The sequence below is a fragment of the Haliotis asinina genome, chromosome 11 (genome assembly GCF_037392515.1).
Source record: "Haliotis asinina isolate JCU_RB_2024 chromosome 11, JCU_Hal_asi_v2, whole genome shotgun sequence".
In the NCBI taxonomy this organism is placed as follows: domain Eukaryota; kingdom Metazoa; phylum Mollusca; class Gastropoda; order Lepetellida; family Haliotidae; genus Haliotis; species Haliotis asinina.
In genome coordinates this window covers 53,525,433-53,544,675 of record NC_090290.1, presented here as the reverse complement: position 1 = coordinate 53,544,675, position 19,243 = coordinate 53,525,433, and the positions used below count along the sequence as shown (strand labels likewise).

Genomic DNA, 19,243 nt, shown 5'->3' with positions numbered 1-19,243 from the left:
ACAACAATCTATGAATCCATACTAAAACGACGCATCAAATACACAAAAAGAAGTTGTTATCCATAAAGAATCTTACTTTCTTGTGACTGGCTATACTTCTAAAATGCCCACCAAACAGATCATCTGTCTGTACACACAATGAGCCCTCAGCATATCAGCAAATGAAACAGCCAATCAGAGGCCGTCGTTACCCTTGCGTGCACATCCACCCGCTATGACTCGTTTCGGGGTAAGTAAGCCCAAGTACAAAATACTGCACTTTTGAATCGCTTTGAATTGTACGCTTAGAATTGTGTATATTTGTTTATTTAAAAGCATCAATGTGTATATTATATGTCATGAATAAGTGATAAATGTGTTTTAATTATGTTTGATTTTTTGGTTGCATGTGACCTTTAATGATTTGTGAAAGAAAGCCACCATGTAGCAACAGAAATAAACACCAAACAAACCTGCGGATGTCAGTATCTTCAGTTGGATACCGAACAAACCACTGGCTAATTCTTCAGGCCAGGAGGTAGAGTCCTGTTTTTGGCAATGCCATGCTTGCAGTTCCCAGAAATGTGCTTTTCACACTATAACTCTGCTGGGAATTGACTTTGGGTATTCACTAAGTTACCAAACTGGCTTTTTCATCATCGGCTAACACAATGGAAAACCTCTTTAAGTAAAATAAAAACAACCATTTATATATTCAATGAATGTCTCGTTTAATGTCAGAGCATGAAATACAACGTCCTGTAAGATTATGAAAAGCACTTTCGTATCAAACTGGGGACAATATGTAAAATATTTCAACCAAAGCGAAATAGAAACTTAAGAAAGTTACCTATTCAGCTCAATGCAAATAGAGAACACCAAAATAGGATTTTTGACGTTTCATTAACTGAAGATTTTGTTTGAATAGGAGCTTTTCTATAAATGTGTTTATTGACAAAGGCCACAGTTTGAAGTAGTTTAACTGTCCTTGTTTCATCTTCATCAGTTGTTGCTGTCATCACATGCCAATGTTGTCAGCAACAGTCCAAAGTTGCCAGGCTCTCCAGGTTGTTTACCGGTCCTCAGTTTGGGGCCTTCACTCTTATATTCACCCTACTTACCGTCAAACCAACAGAAGCTGAAAATAAACTCTTTTCATCCAAGTCCATCACATTTGTGATGTTAGAAATAAATTTGTTGAAGTCTAAAACATTGCAATTCAGAAAAAATATAAAAAATGAGAATTATTTTCAATACTCACTGAATCAATACAGAATCTTGTGCAACTGGATAAAGGAAGGATTTCCACAGAAAAGGATTGAAGGTAAGCCAAAATCTGAACCTAAGCATGATTGTTTGAATCAAGAAACAGCCCCAGAGCAGGTGCAACCATTGATTACTTACCATTATCAGCTGAAAGAAAGTGCATGCATGTGCATCTACTAGAGGTGCATTCAACCCAGATTTCCAGTGCAGCTACTTTTATACGAGTAAACAGAAGGGCAGCAATGTATGCTGTACTGTAAAAAAATGGCATACTAATGCCAACATTGCAAAGTACAAAAGATCAAAATAGTCCATGCTGAAGAGTATGAATTAGTGGTTAGGCTAAAACCTATCTGCAAAATTTAAAATATTTCTTGATTATCAACAACAGATTGAATAGTTTGTTTCTTCCAACATTTAGGAGAAACTACAAACATACACTTACCAAGTAACATTTCAAAAATAATTTCAATTAATATCCTGAAGAACTGTTGAGACATGTTAAGGTGGGCTACTTTTAACCCTGTATCAGTCTTTGCCAGAATTAAACAATAGGACTTAGGGTTCTTTCTAAAGCCACAAAACCAACATCTGTTCGTAGAATATACCACAAAACTTCACCTCACACAATGCCTCTGCCAAATCTTGATTCCAAATTCTCAAATAATTATCTAACTTAGCCATATAATAAAATATTCTTTTTTGCCACTAACAATTTGCTCGAGACAGTAATACCTGTGATGAAGATTAGATGGGAATTAAATTTTCATTTACTTCTGTCCTAAACATTGCAACCTTTCTTGCCATTTCATGTCATATAACATGAACAGGCAAAATACTGTCCACAGTAATAGAATCAGCTTTGGACAAACAAGACATCTGAGAGACAAAAGTAACTGGGATTGTATACATTTAGCCACCTCTTATCATGAAATGAACATGTGTTTATGAGACCTTTTAGAAATGATGGCTGCTTACAACCGGCTCTGGAATAGTCTTGAAGTGAACGAGAGTTGAGCAATATTACACAAGGGTATACCAGGGATGAGGGAACTCTGGTCTTGAACATGATCCAGACATGTAACTTGCCACACCACAACCAGGAGTCCATACACCATCAGGGTTGTCAAAGTGATGTATTTAAAATGTAGAAAACAATTGTTTTCTTTTAAAGAAACATACCTTAATTCCCTATTACTAAACTTCTTCACATTACTATGATCTACATCACCATACGGAAGTAGACTGCTTCCAATGTCAACTGATAACATGCATAAGAATATCTGTGAACCTCTATTACTATGCATTTCCAAAATTATTTTTAAGTATTTTCAAACATTTTACAAGTACACAGATTCTTAAGTTTTTGAATTATTGATGTTTTTGCCTCGATTTGCTCTACACACCTAGACATTCACATTAACCCAATAATTCAAAAATAACTTCATGTATAACAAACTTTATATCTGATTTGTATTTGGTTCAATGACTAGTATATTTTGTATCTTGACTGTCAAGCAACACATTCTATGGTATGTTTGAGCATATCAAGTTCAAATATCTGTCTCTAAAACCTTGGATAATGTTCATTCCATCAAATTCCAGACCTCTGACCCCAGTTAATCTAGAGCTGTAGAAACCAGTGTTCCAACAATCTTCCTGAACCATGCAGTTATTGAAGAGAGTTAGCGGTACTACACTGTTACACAGCAAGCAAAGGTAAAGGGACATAACTCCAAAAAATGAAACTACTACTTCCTTACACCATCAAAAAATGTTACTAAAATAGCTTGCAAATGACTATGTACAACACAGCCAAGGTTACATGAATAACCCTTTCAAACCAAGAGACCATGATAACTGAATGGTCTTGGAATACTGCTAGGTAGATATTCTCCAGTTGAAGAGAATTTACGACCTTCATTACTTGTTTACCATAACATTATTCATGGGCAAGTACTGAAATTGATGGATTTTGCTAAAAGGACAGGTGGAGGAATTGTTTCCAAAGAAAAGGGATTTCAGGAATGTTTACTGTTAAAACTCATGCCATTACTCAAATTCATAAAGGTTGAACTGGCTTCATTCCAAATAAGGACTTAACATAACTTTGTAGGGCATAAAGTGCATACCCTTAGCTGCACAAAACTTGTGATTCATAAGTATCAAGTTGAGCTAGAGTGTTAGGTTCTCTCTTCCCAGATTAAATTTAACCCACGGTAAGGAATCTTGAAGTGACGAGACACAGGAGGTTACACAAGCACAGTCTGCAACAGGTAAAAACCTGACAATGCTGCTTCCGCCAACTTAAATGTTCTCCTGCTTACAAACTCTACACAATATAAATGTTTCCTGGGGACGTAATTAACATCAGGAATGTTTTGTTTCAAAGAATGTAACTTTTACAAATTCAACAATTGATAACAGATTTACCATTTACGCAACCTATAAAGTTACGCATCTATAAAAATGGAAACTGGCTCATTAAGGTACTGGCATTGCTTTACTTCTAGTTCTATAAACTAAGTAACATGATTAAAGGTATTTCAGACTTAACATCTGACATAATTAAGTGCTCAGTGAAAACATTTTGAATCGAGATGTTTCCAGACATTACGGCAGAGGCAGCAGCAGTATCAGGCTTTCAAGGTGGCTAGGAGAGAGAAAGACAGTGAGGATTACAGACAGTAAGAGTGAAAGCTCGTACCCAATGTAGGACGTATTTCTTCTCCATTCCCCAAATCATGAGCCCAGATGGCCCTCATTCTATCTTCACCTTTCTTCCATCTTCTAAACTCCTATTTCTCATGACCCTCTGCCCTAAAAGCACATCTCATCACAACAAGGCTCAACCCTTCATTTCTCTTCCCCCTATCTTCAATTTTCAATATCTTCAATTTTCGCTATTCTATCTTCAGTTTTCTATTCTTCATGTTTCATTCTTCACACACTTCATGTTTCTTTCTTCAAAACCTTCAGTAATATAAAGAAACAGAATTAAAACATGGTCTCTGACAATTGAAGCATTGCAGTTTATTTACAAATATAGAATACAATTTGATCCAATTGAAACAAAATGGAAAACCAGAGTGTGTGATTACCTTAGCACATGAAAAGTTATCTATGTTGGAATAAAATAAACAAAGAAACAAGTTCACAGAATTGACATCCTGTTTTCAAAGTACAAACATTGTCAATGATGTATTTCCATGAGTCATGAACCACCTTACATAAAATCTGAATGATAAAATATTACTTCAAACAACTCCAGTAAGATGTGATCAGGATTTCAACACAGTGACTATGAGAAGAACAATGAATCTGACAATGACGATTTACTGACACAGCTCCAGCCTCATGGTCGAGTATCTGCCATTTGATAGTCCAAGATATGTCCTTGACATTTTTTTTGATAAATATGCATTAGCAGATGAATTTCAGGAAAATATCTGTGCATGTTGAAGTTATTTTGGAAGATGTTACATGAAAGCAAATATTCCACACCCAAAACAACAAAGATCACCTGTGGTTCTTTTTTCATATGGCTATAGTTGGCCTGCTAAGCAAAGTTCGCTATAATCATATGAAAAAGCTGGCAATCTCTAGCTTCTTTCAGGTAGTATAATTGCCATCAACAGTGTCCGCTGAAATCCTGATCATGGTTATCTGAACAGCAAATACAAAACAGATTGGCCAAACGATCTTAATCGAGACTCGGTTTGACTGGTGACATGTGATTATCTTCAATACATCCGGACACATTCTCATCTCACTGTGGTGTACCAGAAAAATAATCATCACCATCATATTGTCAAAAACACTTTACATGGGAAATCATTAGTTTAGATATGTAAATAGTCAAGGAACATTAAGAATGTGAACCGCACACATTGTTTGGGACATGACACATGAATTACAGTAAGTGCAACTGAACAAATATAAACTTGATTTTGAAATCAGATCTGGCAAAACACTATTTTTTGTACGTGTGATACTAAAATATAGTGGCTCAAATTGTGAAAAATACCTTGTGTCCAAACAATGTGCAAGATTACATAATATGAAACAATCCTTCTTAAGTGGATTGAAAAGTATCCTATTTCAACTATGATACATAATATTGTGCGAGATTATAGAATTCCCTTCCTTTAGGTGAGAACAATTTCAAGTTACAAAGGACTCATGTAATCAATGATAGACTCAGTAAGATATATTGAGTATTTCTGCTGCATTTTTGTTTCAGATTCTTACTAATAAAGCAAAAAATACAGGGGTTCTTATATTCTTTTAGAAGTATACATCAACAACACTGTTATCTTTTGTGACCATTCATGAAAAGATCTTATACAATAACCCCTGACCTAAACATATGAGGACACCTCCATATGTCCTATCAGATGCCACAATTAGTGTAGAAGCTTTTTATTTCTTGATCTGGGTGAGCAATATTTTCAAATCTATTACAGCTATCATATCAGTTAAGGATCTCAACTAAATAAAATGAGCATTTCACTTCCACCCCCAACCCCCAACGAAATTGCAGAAATAACTGAAGATCTTTTTTACTGGTCTACCACTAATATCACACACGTACATAGCAAAAACACTAAACTGCATATCTGTTATACATGGTACACAATCCCTTTCCTACAATCCCTAACTCGAAAACAACACATTGTCTAAAAGAGTAACAGGAACATGATAAATGAAATGTTTTGGTCACATGGTACAGATGATCGGCTTTCCTTAATAGCGACCTAGAACGGGGAAGAGAGGGAAAAGAAACATGTTGACAGTGCGATAATCAAAACATATCAACACAATAACTATGTGCAGTAGATGCATAAACACAATGACAGTTGGAAGGAAAATTATGCCCAAAAAGTTGGACAATATTTGGAATTATGCAAAGCTGCAGGGAAAATTAACCTTAATACTGCAGGAAACTAGTGAATCTTAAAAGTGGGATGTTATTTGTACTTGTGAAACAAGAATAAATGTTAAGTGCTACCTGCCAGATTATAGAGCAAACACTAAATACTAGTTTTAGATAAGGTTTCTTTCAAAATGTCAATAAAAATGAGTTGGAGATAATCATATTTTGAATATTTATTCTTAGACTGCTGTAAATGACTGACTACATTACAAATCCAGCTTTTGTTCTAAAGGTAACTAGTAAACAGATATCAACTTACGTGGAGGGGAGTAAGATCTGGACCTAGACCTGCTCCGTGAACGGCGCCGGCCGTAGTAAGGAGAAGGTGACCTCCGTCGATAGGGTGAAGGTGATCGATACCGACTGAAAAGAAAAACATTTGTTGATACAAAAATTAACATACTCATAAATATGCAAATATGCAAAACTGAACCAAAAACAATTATAAAATGATAACTACTGTCAGTAGACATTGTCTTGTTGACAATACAAAAAGTCGACAGTTTTTACATGTATGAAAAATCAAAGCAAAAATGATCGCCTTGAGGGTCAAATATCGAAGATCAAATCTATGTAAGGGTGAATCGCTGCAGCCCTTGAAAATGTACAAGTGCGGGCGTCTTGCATGCCAAAGGGACTGAGCGAATAGCAGCACCTTTGACAACTGGGCCTCCAAATTCCAATGCCACATCTCACTATCTGAGCTGAATGGATGTCAATTAAACTTACTTGTATCTATCATCAGAGTAGTGCCTGAAAAGAGAAGCAACATTAAATTACTAACAATTAAAACAAACTTTGATTATTCATAAACAAAAACATGAAAATATTTTTAAAGAGTGACTGAACGAGCATAGGCAACACGCGATCAGACTTGCACATCAGCTAGGAAAATTTTTTACACATCCTTAATTGCCTAACCAGTCAATTAAGCATTACTGCATACTAATACAAGTTCATTTCAAGGTTTGACTTCCAGTTATAAGGTACAGCTGAAATTCACAAATTAATGTAATAAAGTAGAAATCTCTATTCATGATGCTTTCATTTGTGTACTAACTTGTTGTATCCATAAGAACTGCTTCCATGACTGTTTTGTCCATTTCTATTTTAGAAAAAACGTAATTTTAATAATGAGAAAAATATCAGTCATCTGAAGCAATCTGCCCAATGTTTCTGATTAAAATACATTGTCCACATGTTATTGTTAGAGTCAGGCATGAGAAGATTGGATTCAAAACCACATATACATAGATATACATGTAACAAAACATTCTGACTTGCTATGACAGTACAAACAAAAGTAATCAAACTTGATTCATTTCAACAAAGCATTAATTAATACTCACACAAAGCAACCCAATATATTTCTTAAAGCACAGTTTGTGACAGGCAGTAGTCTAGTGGAGTTTTTTATCTCTGAAATTTCTGAGGGGACCAATAACAGCTTAATGCATGTTCCACTGGGTTCGCTAGATAAAAAACTTGAACCATTAAGCTACACCACACAAACAATAATTTGAAGAGATTTCTTTAAGAATATCAACTTGATGCCTTACACACAAGTACATAATTATTCAGACAAACAATTCATGTTCCTGCACTTACGACATCAGCACAACAAAATGTTACATTCACAAATCTCTACTACTTCCAGATAATACAGTTAAGATGGACCAACCTGTCATATCTGTCACTGCGCTCATAACGGTCTCCAACACCTCTATCACGTTCTCTTTCACCTCGGGTTGTGGGCTTGCCTAAGTAGATGCCAGGAGTTGGGGTGTGGGCACGCTCAGTGATAGAATAATCCACACGGATACGGCGTCCATCTATTTCCATTCCTGTGCATCTGTCCTTCGCCTTTAACAGTACAAGTTAGCAAATGGTGATTTGTCTGTCCATGTCATGTGATTAAAAAAATAATACCTTTCTTTTTCTGCATAATAAATATATGGATGGAGCTCATTGTTAGGGAAAGGACCGCAAAATAATGTCCATGAGGAGAAACAAGACCTACACAAATACCTTTTTTCAATGCAAGAGACTAAGGAGCTTCCATGTTGTCAGTGTTTGAAATAATTGCCGGGCCTAGAGGCACTGCCCCGGTTGCTATTGTATCTGGCTGGCATGTTCAAATATTTGCAGGCCGTTCTGGCCTTCTGTAAAATATCTGTGTCGTTTTTTTCAACCAGAATCTTACTCATACTATTTACTATTAGCGAGATAAACACTTGTTTATGGTAAACATGAATAACCAGTAGCCAGCATGTGAAGAGTGAGTGAGTTAAGTTTTACGCCTTGCTCAGCAATATTCCAGCCATACGGCGGCGGTCTGTAAATAATCGAGTCTGGACCAGACAATCCAGTGATCAACAACATGGGCATCGATCTGCGCAATTGGGAACCGATGACATGTGGCAACCAAGTCAGCGAGTCTGACCGTCCGATCCCGTTAGTCGCTTCTTACAACAAGCATAGTCTACTTTTATGGCAAGCATGGGTTGCTGAAGGCCTATTCTACCACGTGACCTTCACGGGTCAGCATGTGAAGAACTGTTTAAACATGTTTAAAGCTACCACAAAGTCTGCATATGACATAAACCATATAACACATCACCATTTCAAATTGGAAGTGTGTTGAAATATAATCCAATAAATAATTACCTCAATAGCATCATTAACACTTTTGAAGTACACAAAGGAGAAACCACGAGATCTGCCACTCTGAAACAAACGGAACATCAGCTCAGACAAAAATATTTCAGATTTCTGGAAGGTTTAAAGAATCTAATTATACCACAAAATATGAGTCATCGATTGAGCTGGGGTTTGTTCCACCCTCAGTAACATTCCAGCTATGTGGCGGCCGTCTGTAAATAATCAAGTCAGGTAAAGGAAACCCAGTTATCAATATGATCACCAATCTGCGCAATTTGGAACCAATGACATAAATCAACCAAGTCAGCGGTGACCACCTATTCCCATTTTTGCCTCTTACGATAATCACAGCTGTCTTTTTTGGCAAATATAGGTTACTGAAGACCTATTATATCCCTGATCTTCACACGTACACAAAGTATTAACACAAAGACTCATGTTTAACACTGACAAAAGGTGACCAATTTAATGATTCAACACTGTCCATGTTACTACTGATATAAGTAACAATCTGCTCTTTCTGATGAAACTGATGCCCGACAACCTCCATCAGTCACATCCTACATGGACCTATGGTGTCAGGCTCATAACTGTATTACTCATGAAGTAACAGTGAGTAAGTTTAGTTATGCCGCACTCAGCAATATTCTAGCCATAAGGCGGAGGTCTGCAAATAATTGAGTCTGGACCAGACAATCCAGTGACAACATGAGCATCAATCTGCACAATTGGGAACCGATGACCTGTCAACCAAGTCAGCGAGCATGTCCACCTGATCCCGTTAGTCACCTCTTATGACGAGCATAGTGGCCTTTTATGGCAAGCATGGGTTGCTGAAGGCCTATTCTACCCTGGGACCTTCACGGGTCCATGAAGTAACAAGCAGGTTTATGTAAAACAGCGAGGTCAAAACACTGCAATATCAAAACTGAGAAGTCCCTGACCAATACTAATCCAAATCATCTCTATCTGTTGGTATGTAAAGAATAATCGCACCTGTCTGTCATACACAACTTGAACCTCTTCAACACTCCCATATCTATCAAACACCTCCCGCAAGTCCCGCTCCTGGGTGTGCAGGCTCAGACCAAATACACCCAGGCACCTTGTTGGCTCAGGGTCATCCTGAAATAGAGTGAAAAAAAACCATGAGTTTTATGTCACTGGTGTGTGTGACGGCATACATTTAGATTTAACATATTCTTAGTCAAATGTAAGATTGAGAGGGTTTTTTTAATCTACAGATACCCTTGCAACAGTTTAATCATGACATCAGGTAGAGCAGCAACTTCACAAACCCCATATGAAATTGGTGCTACTGAACAACTACTGATGGTTGTGTTCTAGATCATGTCACTAAAATCACACTGGTTATCTTATTGCAAAATGTTTCGTAACCACTAAAACAATGCAGTTTCATGCTCTCCAAGTATACGGTCTTGGTCTGGAATTCATCCAAACCAGATCCTGACCAAAACAGGTGTTCACTAATGTTGCAATGTAATTGGCATACTCACTCTGTTCCCTTGGTGTCTTCTACGTGATGACATGGGTGAACGACTGTGACTGCGATGACGCCTGCAATTGTAAAGGGCTTTTTCACGAACAGCCAGAAACCCCAGGAATGGAAGTTAAATTGGATAGCTCCTCATTTCTGAGCACTGATGTCCTCAATATATCAATGAAATGAGCAAGTACAAAATGGTACAAAGTGAACAAATGAATGCAGACTGTCCTGTTGCATCTTTTGTGGGATCAAACAAGTACATGTAAAAGGTAATTGGATCACTGCAAGCATTCCAATCATACTGATCAAGGTTCATGACTCAATGCTAAATTACAAAAAAATCACAGTATTGCTGCAAAAATATTAAATTAATTAAAAACAATACACATATTTCTCAAACTTACCTTCGTCCACTTGAACGTTCTCCGTGGCTGAAACACAAAAATCAATATTGCATCAAACTGAAGTCCCAATTCCTCATATGAGCTCACATAACATAACAATGATTTGAAAAATGTATTAATAAGACAATATCCAACACACCTATCTCTGTGACGTCGTCTTTGATATGGACTTCGTGATCTTGAACGGGAATAACGGTGTCCTCGGCTGCGTGATCTGAAATCAGACAACACGTATGAAAGAAACTGCATCAAAACTGACAATAATCCAAATTCTAAATATTTAAATATGCAAGGATTGTGAAAGGCAGGGGCCATGGGCCATTTAGCACATTAGAATGAAAACTGGTGAATTAAATTTTGGAAGTTTACTATTGAGTGGTCCATTCTAAATTCAGAAAATGTCTAACAATTCTGAAAATGGCCCATTGTCAACATTCTCTTTCCCAATCCCTGAATATGGTATTTGGATGACTTTAATGTTATAATAGTTCAGGGTGAAAGTGTGCTTTATTACACTATACATGGTGGTAGAGTGAACTGTATTTCTGTTCTAAGATATCGTATTCAATAACTTCTAAGCCTAATTTCGATTAATCTACGGCAGAAAACAAACGATGGTGTCTGTGACCTAAATTAAGAATCCTCACACGGGGCTAACTGACGGACTGTTCTTTTGACGTGTCAGCCCCCTGCGTTAAGACAAGGGTTACTACAAAAACAAATGATGAACAGTTTGGTGATGGTTTGTGTTCGGGTTAAATATCGTCTCTAGATCATTTTAATTACATCCGTGATTCTCTTAAACCATACAAGGCAATATGACCGCCTCATTTCTACTACCAACGAAAGTTTAAATCAGTACATTCAGAGGAAGCTGCTTTATGCTGCAAACCTGGATCGCTTATGACGCCTCCTGGGACTTCTTGACCTTGAACGAGATGCTGACAGGGAACGGGACCTTGACCTGGTGACTGGTGAAGGAGACCTTGACCGTGACTTTGGTGATCCATGCACTGGAGACCCATCAGAGTCAGGTAGAGACCCTTCCTAAAACAGTAAAGAGAAACTAGGAAAATGTTCTGTGTGCTTGCACCCAATCTGATATCGATCCATGTCACCTATGCAAGAAACACATTATGATATTTAGACAAAAAAATTGATATTGTTGCAAGCTGGATGATATCAAGCTTTGCCTAAATTCGAACACATTTATTTATTGTCTTACTTTGACAGAAAACAAATTCCAACTGGGAACATTTTTATGGTTACCCATGTTATTTTGTCGTGGAGCAATAATTATTTTTTATGTTGATCAGATGAATCACAGGCTGTTACCATTGTTGCCTTACAAATATTGCAGGTAGGTATGGTCACTTATTGATTTTCAGCAAATCTCAAGATTATTAAATAGACATCTAACATGGGGTAGAAGAGCTAACAAATAGCATCTGACGCTCCGACAAATCCGGCTGATTCGCATATGTACGGTGAGATGGAAGTTCACTACCCGCTGAATTTCACACGGACTGACCAAAGTTGTTGTATGCGACATGTTACACTTGTACTGTTCATAAATTTAATGCATGTTCATAATTTTAATGCCAACTATAATAAATACTAAATGTGAAGTGTGTTTATTTTTTTTTCTCTAAGTCGTGTGAATTTTCAGTGGGTCAGACAGGCATCTGAATGACCCAATGCCCTGTTACTTTGAAACACCATTTGTGAACACTGACATAGGAAATGAGAAGTTTGAAATTGGGATTTAATCGCAATGGTACACAATCCTATCTTGTTTAAGATTCTTAGAAACAGTGTGTGAACAAGATTAAACAATTATTGACGAAGGTAAGAGTTCTGCCCGTACCCCCACCTCAAATATAAATATTACAAACTGACATGCATACCTCACTCTAAATATACATTCAATAAACAAAACAATCAATGAATTTATTTCAGTGTTGGAATATTTACACACGGGAAGGAGCAAATTTACAAACTAAATTGAGGGGGATACAAGTGAATTCTTTCCTTAATTACAAAAGTTATCTATCTCTTCCATGTGCACTGCATATACAGCTTGGCAGGATTCAAAGATGCATGCTCAGAAGTATAATTCTTTACTATGAATATGCATGTTCGGCAACAATAAAGTAATCACTTTCACTCTTAAAGGCATGAAAAAACAATTTATTGTTCAACGTTCAGTATAAAACCTCAATGATAAATGACTAAATGTGTTTGAATAAAGAAACCATAGTAATAATGTATATTACCTAACAGGAAATCTTGGATTTCATGGAGGATTTAACTTGCTTTGCCAGCTTAATACAGACTTTGGCTTATGTGTAAATATGATTAGCTAACGCCCTGCAGGATCATGATTGTGATAACAAGTCCCTGATTGTCACGCTGCACAGTAGTCATTTTCTCACAAAACCGTCTAAAAATGCTTCTGAACTATTTTTTTCAAAAAGAGGTGGCTGACCCTGGCCCTTGATTTAGTGCTTCAGTAAAATGTGCAACAGATTGGGAAACAAATATTTCAGGCAACTGGGCGATAAATATCTTTCTTTTCATGCGTCAGGGATGCGGATCTGCACAGATCGGACTGCCATACAAAAGTACGTTAAAAGATGGTCACAAGGCAAACGTCTTACTTTCGTTTCAAATCATTCGAACGGAACGCTCATTGTAGAGTTGTGTGGAAACGACTCACACAAATTGCATGCGATAGATTACGTGTTCTTTAAACAAAAACCTAGTACACTATCCAAATATTCTTCAAAGAAGAATGTCTTCTGAGCCTGTGTTTTCCGAAACGAGGCTGGTCGTTTCTCCATTTTAGTTTCCATGCATTTTGCCTGAATTATTTGCGACGAAATTCGACGCAGTACAATCACTATGTATAGAACTCTAATAATCGTACTAATGAATGCTGGGCATCTCTTCGGAAGTAAACCCACGTTGGTACCCCCAAACGTTCGTAAAATAAAGTCAGAAAACGTTTGAACTAACCTCTTTGTCACTCATTTCAGGTGTAACTTGGACAACCACGCTACTGAACACGCTACGGTGCAAATGGCGCCGCTGCGAAAGCACAATGCATTATGGGATAAGACGCACTTCCGGTCAAAGACACAAAACTAGAACTCGACATGGAAAAGAATTGATGAAAAATAACACCCAGCAGGTATCGCTTAGAGTTAATTCACGCTGTGATTTATCTGATTTGTCCAAGAAACAGTTAAGCATATTAGAAAATATCAAAAGAATCTGTATTTCCATCAAATCTTCACGAATCTCAAATGTTTGGGTAGATTATGTTTCCGATCCCAAAATTTATATTTTCATAAATGTAAACACGTTTTAAGCACGTTGGGAAGGCAAAGCGTCTGCTGTCAGAAGTCGGAGCTGATATATAAGGCCACAAAAGACTGGTCTATGAATGATTCCAACATGAAAAGTTTCCAATTCCTCTATTGACATGGACCGTTACTGGTAAATCTCTGTGTTTTGAAAGTTTCAAACTTCATTCACACCACAAGTGTACTATGTATACGCGTGATGTGTGCTTGTAAATGTTGCTCCAGCGAAGCAATGTTCATTTCTCACCTGTTGTATCTCGACAAGCTTATGGTGGCTAGTCAGTCCTAGCTGCGTCCGCGTATAAGATGTTAAATGAAATATAGGAACACTGGTTTAGTGCTGACAGATCAATTATCGGGGTGAAAACTACATTCGATGCTGACGGCAGTGATGTTGCTCCTCAACTTCCTGTCCACCACTTGCACAGTGAAACTTGCGAGGAAATACCTTATCAGAGACCACAGGCATTCACCGCTTCTACAGTACGATAAGTTTATGTGAAAGTTTCAAGCTGAAAAAACTACTGATTGTCCTCAGGTTTTTATACTAAATTCCATTTTGGAAAAAAACCAAGAAGATGTGAGTAATTATACATGTTAGCCACGTGAACCCTCAATGAATTCTCAGTATAAGTTGTTTCAAAGGCATTTAGAAGTTGGAGGAATCAAAACTAAAAGTGCTTTATGTTTCAACTTCTTTATTATACAAGGTCACAACGTTTCGAGACAGATTCTAGTCGCTTCTTCACGTGAGGTGAGGATAAGGTCACAACGTTTCTCGACAGATTCTTAGTCTCTTCTTCAGGTGAACGTTGTGACCTTGTATAATAAAGAAGTTGAACCATAAAGCACTTTTAGTGTAATTCTCAGTATGTTTTGATTCAAAACTATAAATTGCTGTCAAGATCATAACACAACTATCATTGTTTTCATAGTCTCTTTTTTGTCAGCCCTCATTGACTGTATACATGTACATCTCTGCTTCCTGTAAATCTGGTATATGAAATATGTTTTCTACAACTATCTTTAATCACCTGAAGAAAGGGGAATAATTAGCCCAGAAACATTGTGTTTTGCAATAAGAAAACGTTGCCATCCATGTATTTGTCTCATATATTCACCAAATTCTAAATATCTCTCAAGAATATTATTGACAACATGCTTGATAACTACGTGCTATGATCTTTATAAAATTATAAATATGTTTATGTACTCATGTAACAAAAACCTTCAACACAGCTTAAGCATAACCACTTACAATTATATCAAAATGATGTGAAGATTCAAGTGAAAGGTCTTTAATAACTGCTGAGAAAGATCTTGAGGTTCATAGATTGATATAGTGCAGCAGCAAGGCTTTAAGGGTCCTGTTAATTTCTAAAATTTATTTACCACTTACCTCATGTTTAATGGTGCGGGGATACATTCCTTCCTAGGAAATCCAATAGCTCTCTTAGTTTCTTTGAGATCTGTTTCTAACAGACAAGTAGACACGTATTCCCAGAGTAAACCCTCTGATTCTAAACAGGAGATTTACAATGTACACCAATTGTATGTAAGCTTTGGATTAAATAATGTAGCCATGACTACCTCCAGTGTGATGTAATTAGGCATTGTCAGTTGACTACTACTGTGCTTGCAAACAATTATCTATTCTCTTAAGAAAACATAAAGCTTGTAAATGGGCTTGGACAATTTACAGCAATTCACAAATCTTTTTTGGCACAGATTAGGGTTTAAGTGATTCTTGTTAGAGTCAGCAAATTGCTGATTTTTGGTGTAAACACCTAAGTGTGTTAAGAACAATTACATAATTAAATTGCATGTGTTCAATTGTTGTCATTTTTGAAAAAAAAAATCATTAAAAATGTCACTCATGAATTACTGTGAAATTGAAAAGGTACAGAAAATGTATAGTATCATGACCAAAAGGCTTTACCTCACTGGAAAGAGTTCCGCCTGTACCCCGCTCTTATAACATAGCATATTTCCACCTTCTCCATTGTAATATTCCAACACTGAAATAAGTTCATTGATTGTTTTCTATACCTGTTCCAACTTTACTGAATGTATATTTAGGTTGAAGTACACATGTCAGTTCGTAATTTTGGTTTTTGATCAGGGTAGGGGTTACGGGCGGAACTCTTACCAAACAGGATTTATTCAGGATAAAGATAATACATGAGAAAGACAATGCAGAATGAACAAAAAGGGTTGGCAAAGAGGTTTACGTCAATGCCTCTCCTGAGAGAAAACAATCTGAACAGATTAAACCAAATTAAGAGAGTGCAAAGAGGATATATGATTCAATGGGGCAATTTTCAAAATGAGCTAGTTCTAATTGTATTCAATATGTCCTTAACAAAATGTTTGGAGTTAATTATGAAGTGACAAATGGGTTAAATAAGGTGAATTCTGGTTCTTGATCCATAGATATATCAGATATAGTGACCCTCTGAACCTGCTCTCTGGTCCCGACTAACTGATATGTATATACATATTACACCATCTCCAGCTTAAGATCTGGTAACTTATCTTGTATCATTTGTATTTCTTATTCTACAGTATAGGAGGTACAAATGCTACAAGAAAAGATATGAGATATTAAGCTTATGAGTGTCTTGTGAAATGGGGAACAGGTTTCCTTTTCTGTAGTCTATTCATTTCTCTCAAACTTCATATTTGACACTTTAAGAACTGTTAGAAGCACGAAAAACCACCACTAGATTTGTGTATATCGTTTGCATTTCCACATACATGTAATAATGCTGTAAAATCAGAGAGCTATTTAAAGCAATTGCTCAGCCAATGGTGTTTCATGGTAATTGTTACAATCTCCAGTTTAAATCCCAGACCAGCTTTCATTGTGATTCTGCGTTCGTCAGCCATTCTGATGGGTTTAACCTAATTATATAAGTCCTGCAGCTCTTCAAGCTCTCCTTACAGTCTGAGTTACAGCATCTCTTATTTATGAAAGAACAAAATGTCAAATGACTTAATACCTACCTCTGTCTAATGGTGAGCATTATTATAGGAGTGGTATGAAAATATAGATAGTGTCACGATTATGGCTGCACAGTAAAACTGGTATTCCAGTATATAACAATATGCTCTTCAAATGATACACATTGCAGTATTTTTTCTGAGAACCAATATATTGGAAAAAGAACAAACATGAAATGTTTGTGATTATCTTTATGGTTTAAATTAAAATGTACAAAGACTTTCTTATGCAGCTAATGTTTTCCTTCGACAAAACAGCACATGTAGTACTATAAATTGCATAAAAAGGAAAATAGAATCCCTGACCATGCAGCCTATCAGACCCATAACATATTAGTTTGGGGACATACAAAGTAGAAAATACAGTGGTTAAAAAATCCCATCGCCTGATGCCCAAAACAAGTCAGTTTTCATTTTGGGCAATCAAATAATGGTGTCTTTCATATCTGTCAGCTACTAGGTAATTTCTGCTTACAGTTCCGCTTACTGCAAATAATCTTGGATATTATTTCAAATCTGCTCAAAATGTAGATTATTAGATTTCGCAAAGATAATGAAGTAGGGTTATCTTTCTTTCACTTTTCGATAAATAATCCAGTAAACTTTAACATAAAATACCATGTTGATTTATTTTTTCATGATTTCATCCTCATGATTATGTCATGAAAATCAGGGCCCATGGAAGATTAGTCAGGACAAGTTATTTTCTTAGAGTCACTTGCCCTGTGGCAAGTGGCTTTGAAAATAAATTTTGAACCCCTGAAATAGGATTGACATGCACAATTAGTATCACTTGCTGTCAAACAGTCCAGAAAACAAAGGATTCAATTTTTCCATGAAAGCGTCAACTGGGAACAGACATAAGCTCATACCATGAGTCAGGATAGTTATATAATATCAATTTTGTAATAAAATTTAGAGTCAGAATATTAGTTTTCATTATTCCCCAGTTCATAACACTTTATGTGCAGTATCATTATACTTGGCCTCTGTATTGATTCTGTCCTGGCATTGTTGATGGCATTTGAATGTTGTGTTGAAAGAGTGAAAACGTCATTCTGCAGTTGTGGTTTTCTGACATGGCGGTCATGATCAGTGCACCTTTTGGAATTCTTTCAAAAGAATTTAGAAATACTGGATAAGAATGGAATTATTACGTCTTGGATTTTGTGAAACTTACATAAGAATTCATATTATTGCCCTCACTTTCATTCATGAAATGCAAGAATTTTGCCTCTTTTTTACAAATCATTTTCACACTCAGACTCATATGCATAATGATGAACCTCAATAAATGCCATAAATGATCTTGAATTTGTCTGTATTTATGTGTGTAATACAGACTTAGTTTGAATGGTTCTTTTTCAGGAAAGAACCTATCAATGGTACAACTGCGTTTTTCTCTGAGGAAAGTTTTACGCGGGTATTAGGAAATGTGTGCCTCCAGGAGAGACTAGCAATTAAGTTTAAGGAAATTCAGGGTGATGTTCAGAACCTGCCACAATACCAGGCTCATACATCCAACACAGATGTAACACCAACACAGGGTCCAAACAAGAAGGACCCTGGGGATGAGGCAAAGAAAAAACAAGCACCTGCTTTGAAGAAGGATAGTTCTGGATCATCATCTAATGCAATCAGTCAACCAGGGTAACATATGAGAGCATGTTCATTGTTCATGGTCAAGACACAGGGATTCATCTTGGATTCCTTAAGAAGTACCCATGGCAGGCATTTGGGGAATAAAAATTATGTCATTTATTATGCCCCAAAAGTTCCTTGTTTGTGTCTCCAGATGTCAGTCCCTCATGGATTCCGCGATTCCACGGTTGCAGAAAAAATGGCGGAATTTACTTTTCCATGCAGAAACATGTCTGGTCTTCAGAAAACGCATTTTCTTGCAGAATTTGCCACTTTTCTGCCACGGTATTTGCTTATTCTAAAAATTGAGTGAAAACTGACTGACAGCCGAAATGAAAAGTAGAGTTAATGTCAAAAGTAGGCTCGGTTATACATAAAATGAACTGACATATGTATAGACTAGCAACTAGTCTCTGAAATGAACATATCTTACTGAAAAAAAAGCGTTCATAGTGAAAAAAAACATAATGAAATGGAA

The 19,243-nt window shown here is 36.6% G+C and overlaps 2 protein-coding genes across 5 annotated transcripts in view; one reads left to right on the top strand and one right to left on the bottom strand.

Moving 5' to 3' along the window:
• Positions 1 to 693: 693 nt before the first annotated feature.
• Positions 694 to 13,936, bottom strand: LOC137256361 (transformer-2 protein homolog beta-like). Of its 4 annotated transcripts, none has more exons than XM_067794150.1 (12): positions 13,772 to 13,859; positions 11,646 to 11,800; positions 10,893 to 10,967; positions 10,754 to 10,780; positions 10,360 to 10,420; positions 9,839 to 9,967; positions 8,849 to 8,908; positions 7,863 to 8,044; positions 7,242 to 7,286; positions 6,911 to 6,934; positions 6,441 to 6,544; positions 694 to 4,218 (listed from the first exon to the last, which is right to left on the bottom strand). In XM_067794150.1, exons 1-12 carry the CDS (start codon positions 13,784 to 13,786, stop codon positions 4,175 to 4,177), a joined length of 921 nt encoding a protein of 306 aa, XP_067650251.1. In that variant the 5' UTR covers positions 13,787 to 13,859; the 3' UTR covers positions 694 to 4,174. The 4 variants fall into 4 exon arrangements, with proteins under 4 accessions (XP_067650251.1, XP_067650253.1, XP_067650252.1 ...); XM_067794151.1 differs by lacking the exon at positions 694 to 4,218 and adding an exon at positions 4,258 to 6,002 and having other exon boundaries at positions 13,772 to 13,936; XM_067794152.1 differs by lacking the exon at positions 7,242 to 7,286 and having other exon boundaries at positions 4,143 to 4,218; positions 13,772 to 13,849.
• Positions 13,937 to 14,088: 152 nt separating this feature from the next.
• Positions 14,089 to 19,243, top strand: part of LOC137256060 (little elongation complex subunit 2-like) — a 39,462-nt gene continuing 34,307 nt past the window's right edge. Inside the window, exons 1-2 of the mRNA XM_067793742.1 lie at positions 14,089 to 14,254; positions 18,493 to 18,774. Of these exons, the coding sequence (XP_067649843.1) occupies positions 14,241 to 14,254; positions 18,493 to 18,774 (296 nt within the window). The 5' untranslated portion in view covers positions 14,089 to 14,240. The remainder of the gene's footprint in view (positions 14,255 to 18,492; positions 18,775 to 19,243) is intronic.